At 36.4% G+C, this 9,357-nt stretch overlaps 1 protein-coding gene and 3 non-coding genes across 4 annotated transcripts; all 4 read right to left on the bottom strand.

The window, feature by feature from the left end:
- Positions 1–1,776: 1,776 nt before the first annotated feature.
- On the bottom strand, positions 1,777–6,496 carry exoc1l (exocyst complex component 1 like). The gene is made up of 3 exons (XM_026943256.3): positions 5,596–6,496; positions 4,943–5,106; positions 1,777–2,356 (listed from the first exon to the last, which is right to left on the bottom strand). Exons 1-3 carry the CDS (start codon positions 5,714–5,716, stop codon positions 2,096–2,098), a joined length of 546 nt encoding a protein of 181 aa, XP_026799057.1. The 5' UTR covers positions 5,717–6,496; the 3' UTR covers positions 1,777–2,095.
- Positions 6,497–7,497: 1,001 nt separating this feature from the next.
- trnai-aau (transfer RNA isoleucine (anticodon AAU)) lies at positions 7,498–7,571 on the bottom strand. The gene has a single exon. It is a non-coding gene; the product is annotated as a tRNA-Ile (tRNA).
- A 520-nt stretch (positions 7,572–8,091) lies between these two features.
- On the bottom strand, positions 8,092–8,165 carry trnai-aau (transfer RNA isoleucine (anticodon AAU)). Its single transcript has one exon. It is a non-coding gene; the product is annotated as a tRNA-Ile (tRNA).
- An 824-nt stretch (positions 8,166–8,989) lies between these two features.
- trnai-aau (transfer RNA isoleucine (anticodon AAU)) lies at positions 8,990–9,063 on the bottom strand. Its single transcript has one exon. It is a non-coding gene; the product is annotated as a tRNA-Ile (tRNA).
- Between the last annotated feature and the right edge of the window lie 294 nt (positions 9,064–9,357).

The raw sequence follows: 9,357 nt of genomic DNA, 5'->3' as shown, positions 1-9,357 counted from the left end.
GGTAATCAAAACCTACAGTGGAAATATATATTAGATTTTAGTATTTCATCAATTTCATTCATTCATTCATTCATTTTCAGTAAGCGCTTACTCTAGTCAAGGGTTGTGGTGGATCTGGAGCATTTATCGGGAACACTGGGCACGAGGCAAGGTCTGATCTATCATTGATTACTTTCCTATAACAGCACACCCCGTCATGTTTTATGTTTCTAAAAAATGTACAGCTTTGTCTAAGTAGTTTCCCCATGACGGATTATTCGATTTCAAATCCAATGTTTTGTAGCCTTGTCATATTACTAATGTGAAGGTCAATTTTTAATAATCATCCATGTGCCACTCCTGGGCCCCTCTACACACACCACTGACTCCTCCTCATCCTCCTCTTCCTCATGCTCCTCCTTCTACTACTAGTAATAATAATAACAAAAATAATAATTAGAAGTTAAATTGGGATTTATGCGATGCCCGTTCATAGATGTCAACAATCTGGGAACATATTTCATTTATGTTTTCTTTATATATAGTGTTCTCAACAATGATACTTTGGAAATATCATGAATGACAAACATTTTATATATCTCTCTCTGTCCTAAGAGCTTAATTTGAACTATGAACTATTTGAAATTGGGTGTCCAGATATTAAGTTTTTGCCAAAATATCTATAAACTCTTTTTTTTGTCTTTAAAACTAGCATTTCTGTACAGGCAAAATAACAATCAAAATAACAGAAAAAACCTCCAGTGCAACAGTTTTTTGAAATATTTTTCTTTCAAAATTTATACATCTCAGATATACTACAATATATACATCAGGAATACCATAACTTTTCATTGCAGGACACAAAGACCTGTGGAAACGGTGCTGCTCTGATGTCACGATCTATCGTTTTTATTTCCTAACACCATATTAAGCAGCTACACAATGATCACTTTAAATGTGCATAGTATCAGGCCATTCTTGGTCAAGGACTAAAAAAAAACAAGTTATATTTTCTATAACCATCATGGAATTTACAACATACTGGAAATATAAATTTAGGAAACGCGTGGAAGCTTAAGAGGGAATTGACAAAGGAGAATGTGCATTTATTTAAGTACAAATCTTTTTCTTCCTGTGATGCTCTTGCCTTTTTTTCCAGACAATTTAAACATTGTTTGCAAATATATCCAAGATTTTTACCAAGTACACTTTTATATTAATTAAGTACTCCTGATTTCAAAAGTTTGGACTTGTACGTCCAAAGTGACGCCATTTTCTAGCACGTGGCTGATTGTGTACTGATATCTTTTCCGAAACACGCCTTTAAGGAGGATATCGGTGCTATTTATAATCTTCAGCGTCAAGGCTTTCAGTCTGAGAAATTATAGTAATGGCATGATTCGCTCCACTCAGATCAACATTATACAGTATATTAGTAATTTCCCCAGCGGCCTGGGAAAACCCATCGGAAGTCTGTGTGGCTGGATTCAACAGTGTGGCAAGCAGCCAAAAAAAGAACAAATTAGATTTGGCCAAAATAGGGTTTTGCTATCCATAACATGCTCTCACACATCTATTTTAAGAAAGTATCAATATAATTTAACCAAAACAATGTAGAATATTTTTTGGATCAATTTTCTAAGCTTAGGAACCTCTGCTTTCTGGAGATTATGGTAGATATAAGGAGCCAGATTAACAAAATGGCTGTAGGCTGTAAATAAAGGCGAGTATAAAGATAGTCAAAGTTTTCATGGGCATATTTATTATTTATTAGTATTTTATTTATTACATGTTCAAGTAAATGTAAAGGAAATCAATAAATCGCAGTAGTGGTGTGTTGGTGTGTCTCAGTGGAAGTGGAATTCACTTTCGGCGGTATAACCCAGTCTCTACAATGCTAGAACTTTACATGAGATTGTAGATTTGTGCAAAAGACAACATAGTTCAGTTCAGGAAAGCTCGCGTTTTCAAAACGTTATATAGTACAGGGTCAAAATTTCGCCATGTGAAGAGTTTTCGCCAGTCAATCTTCTACCAAAGTTAGCATTGTGATGATGGATTTGTCCAGGTTTCATGTGAGATGTCAGGAGCAGGAGTCCAATGTCTCAAACCCTTCCTACGGCACAGGACACAAGGAGAGACACACCAGGTTGAAGGCGTAGAAGCAGATCCGCATTAGGACCATGCAGTCACCTCTGTTCGAGTATATGGACGTCGGCTTAATGTATGTCCAGTCAAAGTTCCGAAGATGTAGCTCAGTGTGCTGATGTGAGTCACTAAGTGCGACCAGACAGCGGGCCAGGCAATACTTTGCAGCACAGTTCACTGCTTTCACAGGACGCACCGTGTCGAAGTGCATCAGGAAGCAGGGATCGTCCTATAAGAAAAAAAAAAGAAAAATAGTGCAAAGAAACTCAAAGATAGTAACAATCTGTACTTATTTAACAATCTGTATTATATTTTGCTACATTGAACATCGCAAGCTACAAGTGGCATCTACTTAACTATCTCTAAAGGAAAAATACACCCTCAACAACTTGGATAATTTTTTTTTTTTAATTAAAATGTGATTTATTTTGTAATGAAATTCAGAGTTGACTTTTTTCATTGACATGATGGTCTATTTGAATTTCCTACATTACCCACAATGCCATGTTACTACCTGCTTTAGTGGTGCCAGTGAGATTTAGGCCATACTTCATCTCTAAAAAGAGTGATGCAGCGGCACTTTAGTCCTTCAGTCTGTCCAACTCTCTGACCTCCTCTCTCTCACATGCTCAAACAGATCAGCTTCCAAAGCTTCAACTTTTAATGCCATCACGCTAATCATCTTATAGCTCGCTAACTAGCTGGTCCGAATCTCATCACAATGTCATCATAGCTGCATTGCATTCTGGAACTTTGAGTCCAGTGTTTGCTGTCTCCATTATGTCTATATTGGATTTCTCATTAATATGACACTGAACTTTGGAAAATGGTGAGTGGGAAAAGAAGCTCTTGCTCTTTTGTTTTTAGGAGCTAACACTGAAACCTGACCGTTATCACATGTGTGAGATTCAGAAATGCAAGAGCCTGTCTTAGCCGGTGTTTTGGAAAGGTCAAGACTTCACTGTAAACCATTGCATGTCTCTTCACTTTCTTGCCTTATGTCCAAAGGGTTTTCACAAAATTAGCTTTTTTACAGTCATCAGAAATGTCTTCATATCACATATAACAAGCTCTGTAAATATAAATATTAATGCATTTTTAAAAGTATTTTAATTGAGCCTAATTACTGGAAAACCAGTGGGCAGTTGCAGACCTGAAATAATAACCAAGATCAGATCTGCCAATCTTGAGTATGCAGCTCACTGCTATTGAGAATTGTAAAAACTGATACTATTTTATACTTTATTTTAAATTATATTTATAAAAATTATGTTTAGCATGCCCTTTATTAATTATAATAACAAATTAAAATAGAGAATTTTGAACCTGTCCACATTTTGTAGTGTCACAACCTGGACCATGATATATATATATATATATATATATATATATATATATATATATATATACACACACAAATAACAAATATAGAGTATACCATGATATTGGATTTGCAGGGAAAGTCTAGGTATATACAGTAATTTGCAAAATTATTTACGAACAAAATAAAGTTAGGATTGCATAAGTATTCACCCCCATTGCTGTGAAACCCCTAAATTAGTTTTGGTCTAACCAGTTGCCATCAGAAGTCACATAATTAGTTGGATGGAGTCCAACTATGTTCAGTTAAACTAATTGCAATATACATACACCTGTAGTTATGATCCCAGAGTTTGTTGGAAAACATTCCTAAACAAACAGCATCGTGAAGACCAAGAAGCTTTCAACGCATGTCCAGGACAAAGTTCTGGAAGAGTATCAATCAGGGTTTGGTTATAAAAAGATCCCCTAAAATGTTCTGCAGAACACCATTAAATAAATTATTTAAAAAACGGAAAGAACATTTCACAACTGCAACTCTCCTTAGGTGAGGCCATCTACCAAACATCAGTGATCAAGTAAAGAGGGCATTAGTCAGAGAACTACTAGAACTAATTCCAAGGTTTCACTCAAATGGGGTGAGTACTTATGCAATTACAATTTGTATATTTTTAATTTGTAATTAATTTTGCAAACTGTAATGTAAATGAAGAATACATAAAATACACTGTAACTGAGAAATACATAAAAGCTTTTAATGTGTGAGAATGTCAAATGTGTCTTAATAGCAATATGATGTTCATCCAAACTTGATCAGTTTGATAAACTTGGTAGGCTATTTTAAAATTCTTTCTTTTTAGTTATTTTGTTAAATTTTAATTAATAATATAAGTCAATTTAATTTAATTAATAATAATTTAAGTCAATGAGTTCGACTCTGTTTGAGAGGTGTTTGAAGTTCAATGACTTGTTTGAGAGGTGTTTGAGTTGTTTGAGTAGTGTTTGAGTTGGTGTTTGTGTTATTTAAGTGGTGCTTGTGTTGTTTGAGTGGTGTGTGAGTAGTGTTTGTATTGTTTAAGTGCTGTTTGAGTTGTTTAATTGGTGTTTGAGTTGTTTTAGTGGTGTTTGAGTTGTTTGAGTAGTGTTTGTGTTGTTTAAATGGTGTTCGTGTGGTGTTTGAGTTGTTTGAGTGGTGTTTGAGTTCCTCGTGTTGTGTTTGAGTTGTTTGAGTGGTGCTTGAGTTCTTTGTGTTGTGTTTCAGTTGTTTGAGTGGTGTTTGAGTTGTTTGAGTGGTGTTTGAGTTGTTTGTGTGATGTTTGAGATATTTGAGGGGTGTTTGATTTGTTTGCATGGTGTTTGAGCAGTGTTTGAGTTGTTTGAGTTGTTTGAGTGCCGCTGTCCTGTCTAGCATAGACCACTAAGGCATTTACCACTTCTTATGGCTGGAATCAAGCACTCGATTTAAGATACCCAGTCTAGGTAAAGTTGGACTTACTGCGTCAGGGTCCCTCCCATCCAGAATCCTCAGTTCTTCGAGAGCCCACACCTCCGTCCTCACGTAGTGGTCTTCCAGTCCAATACGCCGAGATTTCTTACTTTTGGCAGGGCGAGCTTTCTCACACCGCACCACTGAGATCTGGACTTGTTTGCTCTTAGATACTATACACAAAAAATACAATGTCAAATATGATTCAGATGTTATTTCCCTCATGTACTGAATTCAAACTATATATAAGCTAATAAGCAGGATTGGGAAAGATATGTCTAAATATCTATTTAAATATGTTACCAGTAAGTTAATCAAAAGGTCAAGATATGTTTTTTTTTTATTTAGGCACCATATTTATTATATAATAGTATAATAGAATTAGCTAAAGAGGTTAAATCTAGAACTATTAAGGTTCTACAGTTTGTCCCCTCACGGTGAAGTCTTTTATATAGAATCCTACAATAAATGTTATGTACTACAACTGAGATTTATAAAGGTTTAATCACCAAAAAAATATCAAATATATCACATTTTAAAATTTTTATCAATAAGCACAAAATTAATGTAGCATTAATGCTTGTATTTGCCATAATAATAGGCTACAGATGTTTCCCATGTTATTCACATATACAGTATGTATGCAAACACGGGGGTCTTACCGGCCACACAGAGGAAATGTCGTCCACTTTTTTCCTCCTCGATCTCTATAAACTCCACCAGTTTCTGTTTTTCTGGTCTGAACAAGACACGCTGCATCTCTTCTTTCAACAGTGATGACATCTCGGAGAAAAAGGAAAAAAAGCAGGGCTCGAACAGCTGGATATTTAAAATAAATGAATAAATTTGAATGACAAAAGCAAAATTAGGTTTGCTCCAGCTTCAGATAACTGAGTGTCGTTATTGTCCTGCCTCCTGTGCCTTCTCTCTCCTCTTCTCCCTCTCGCCTGAGCTTCATAAGTTATCAAGTAGCATCTTCCCCTTAACCCTCCATTATAAAAGCACCGATTAAAGACCAGTTGCTTTGAGACCACTCAGAGTATTCTTGCGGCACTATCAACCATAAAGATCCAATTTGTAATCGATTTAGAAATGCATAATTTATATCTATGAAATTCATTCACACAAGTGCACACCCACTCTTCCACTTCTTAAAAGTGTATACACACAAAGCCAGAGGCATTTATTATTATTGTTGGGAAAAGATAATCAATAGCTTCCTGTGTGAAGATGTCAGATGCCACTGAACAGATGCCAAATAACTGAGTTTCAGCTGGAAAAAAGCACTGTATTAGATTGGTCCTGTTTGTGTAAGGAAAGACAGATGGGTAAAGTGCCATAGGAAATCCTAAGAGATTTGGCCAAAGTGGTTTCACTTTATTTAAAATGGAAGAAAAGCACTCACATACACCAGCAAAGAAGTAACCTTGTGAGGAACAATATCCACATCGGAATGAACTATGTTTATTGGACTAATCTTTTGAAAGCAAAAGCAAATGAGAGACTTATACAATGAAATAATGTTCTTTATGAAATTATATTTGGGACATCAATAAGGGATTAATAGATTATTCCAATTTCCAAATGCATAAAAAAACTGTCAGCATGAAAGTTCCTTAACCTCAGCTATATCACTCTAGTTCATAATTGGTCTCAACCAGAGATATGACATAACATTTGCTACTAAGCCTTTACAGTGGAACTGCTTCATAGAAGTAGCATAACTTTGTGAATATGACATCCTATAAGGGGGTGTGGTCAGGATCAGACAGGAAGCTGACCTCCAAAAGCTTAAGGTAGGAAAAGTGACATCTTTGGCTTTTTTTTTTTTAATGTAAAAGACATATGCAGAAGATGTACTACTGTAACAATATAAACATAAAGTTACTTCAAATCATGTAAATATGTCTATAATTTATAATTTAAATTTACAAAGACTGCTTTTGCACAGGACCCAGACATTACTGGCATGCGACATAGTAATCTTACAAGCAAGAAACTGTCTGACAGCTAGTAGTAGCTGAGAGGTTTAACTCAGATGGTAGAAATGGACAGATATGCAAGGAATTAACAGAATTAAAGGTATTGCCAGCACAGGTATTTTCAGATGACCAGTAAATGAGACTGGCCGCCTTAGTTTTTCCTTCTTAATATCCTGTGCAGCAGCCAGTGTTTCTTCTGGTTTGAGGTAATGTATCATTAAATGCAGAAGACAATACCATTGTGGAAAAGCAGAGTTGAGAACCAACTGACCTAATCGACAATTATTATTATTATTATTATTATTATTATTATTAAATAACCTTAAAGTTATGTTGCGACTTATGCATTCAGTTCAGAAGAAAACAAAAAATCTCATTAGAGAGTTGGGGGTCAAAACTTCACAAAGCTCTTAACAAAAGTACAGTGCTACAGGGAGTCACGCAAACTTTTGAACTCGACAGTACTACCGGCTGCCTTACTTCTTCTCTTATTTTTTTAACGTCATGCGCTGCGGGATACCTCTGGCTTGTCGTAAGGTATTGTTCACAGGCAGGCAACCAACAATAGTGGAAAATTGTACTTGGCCCGTACGGGGATCGAACCCGCGACCTTGGCGTTATTAGCACCACGCTCTAACCAACTGAGCTAACCGGCCGGTGTGTCTCAAGTGAGAGGGTGTTTTTTTTTTAAATTATTAATTAATTTTTAATTACACTATTTTAAATGTCTATTTTAAAAGAGAAGTTCTTGCTGATGAGCTTTATTTACAGAAGTGCATTGTTCCAATTATTCTGATTATATACAAGTGTATATTCAAAACCCAAATGGTCAGGTTAGTGGCTAATAATGCCACCATTAACAGCAAAAAAAACAAAAAACAAACAGAGAGCCATGAAAAAGAATTACTTCATTTAAAAAAAGAAATGATTAATAGCAAAGCAAAAAAGCAAAATCCTTTGCTTTATTCTACACAGATGGTAGAAAACTAGCTTGACATATGCAGGAAGTAGCAGAATTAAAGCCTGTAATGCCAGCACAGGTATTTTTCAGATGACCAGTAAAAGAGACTGCACACCTTTAGCTGCAGCATAGGACACGGACATCACCGGCATGTCTGTGTGTCGTACAGTATTGCTCACAGGCAGGCAACCCGCAAAGTGGAAAAAAAACACGTTTGGCCCGTACGGGGATCGAACCCGCGACCTTGGCGTTATTAGCACCACGCTCTAACCAACTGAGCTAACCGGCCGGTGGGAACCTCGCATACAATGCCCATGACCGGACGATTAGTTCTACAGATAAAAATCCTTTAGAACTCCACACAGGAAAAGAGCGTTGCAGAAGCACGCAAATTCCCATAAAAAGTAACCTTAAACAACATGTGCATGTAATGCAATCAGCAAATGTAGGTACATATAGGCTAGTTTGTTATGGTGCAATAAGTTGCATCAGAAGTCCCATAATTAGTCCACCTCTGTGCGGTTAAAGTGTCACGTGATCTCAGTATTAAAAACACCTGTTCCTGGAAGACTCTAGGGTTTGTTTGCCATGTGAAATCCCATTTAGAATTTGGAAAAAGACATGCTGGAAACTCAGCAAACGTGGAAAAAGGTTCTCAGGTTGAAGATTGAATAACTCCACACAGTCCTACATAAATACAACTGCAAAAGTTTTATATTAAAGTGTTAAATTGTTTTTTTTTTTTTTTCCATTGGAGCTGGTGTAAAGAAAAAGATCTAGATAAAAGTTTCAGGCATTGGGTTTTAATTCTCCTGTAACATGTAGCAATTTGTTAAAAACTATTTGTGTACTGTTTTGCACAAATGTAACAGTTTGTGGAGTTGCATAAGTATTCACCCTGTTGGTGCGAATCCCCTAAATTAGTTCTGGTGCAACAAACAGAAAGTTAATGTTTAATTCTTAAAGCATCACTCTGCTGAAGGAGTAAAGTTTTGCTTTTCAGTGTGCCAATTTGTCCTCATGTCATGTCACACCTAAGGGTGTCTGCCTTAATGTTTCCCTCTTAATGTCCTGTGCAGCAGCCAGCTGTTTGTTCTGGTGGAAAATAGCATTTGGCCCGTACGGGGATCGAACCCGCGACCTTGGCGTTATTAGCACCACGCTCTAACCAACTGAGCTAACCGGCCGGTGAACCCTTATGTATTCATGTCCATGTCCATGACCGTAACTATGACAAGTACAATATGCATTTTTCTTTTAAAAATCTTTTTAGAACTCCACGACTGCAGCATGCCAGTAAAAGTGAAAAGCAATGCAACAGGGACTTGCATTCACTTCAAACAGAAAGTTAATGTTTAATTGTTAAAGCATCACTCTGCTGAAGGAGTAAAGCAGTGTAAGACAGTGAAGGTTTTGCTTTTCAGTGCACCAATTTGTCCTCATGTCATACCATCTGTGTGTTGCATTTCATATTTTCCCTC

Source organism: Pangasianodon hypophthalmus, chromosome 28 (genome assembly GCF_027358585.1).
Source record: "Pangasianodon hypophthalmus isolate fPanHyp1 chromosome 28, fPanHyp1.pri, whole genome shotgun sequence".
Taxonomy (NCBI): Eukaryota; Metazoa; Chordata; class Actinopteri; order Siluriformes; family Pangasiidae; genus Pangasianodon; species Pangasianodon hypophthalmus.
Note: the sequence above shows the minus strand (reverse complement) of the source record. Positions and strands in the feature narration are given on the sequence as shown.

Bases quoted from the DNA above. Each gene is read 5' to 3' on its own strand.
- exoc1l (XM_026943256.3), bottom strand. From the start codon at position 5,716: ATGTCATCACTGTTGAAAGAAGAGATGCAGCGTGTCTTGTTCAGACCA. The intron at 5,107-5,595 runs GTAAGACCCCCG...TTTTGTGTATAG, and splicing joins ACATTTCCTCTGTGTGGCCG to TATCTAAGAGCAAACAAGTC. The intron at 2,357-4,942 runs GTAAGTCCAACT...TTTTTCTTATAG, and splicing joins ATGGGAGGGACCCTGACGCA to GACGATCCCTGCTTCCTGAT.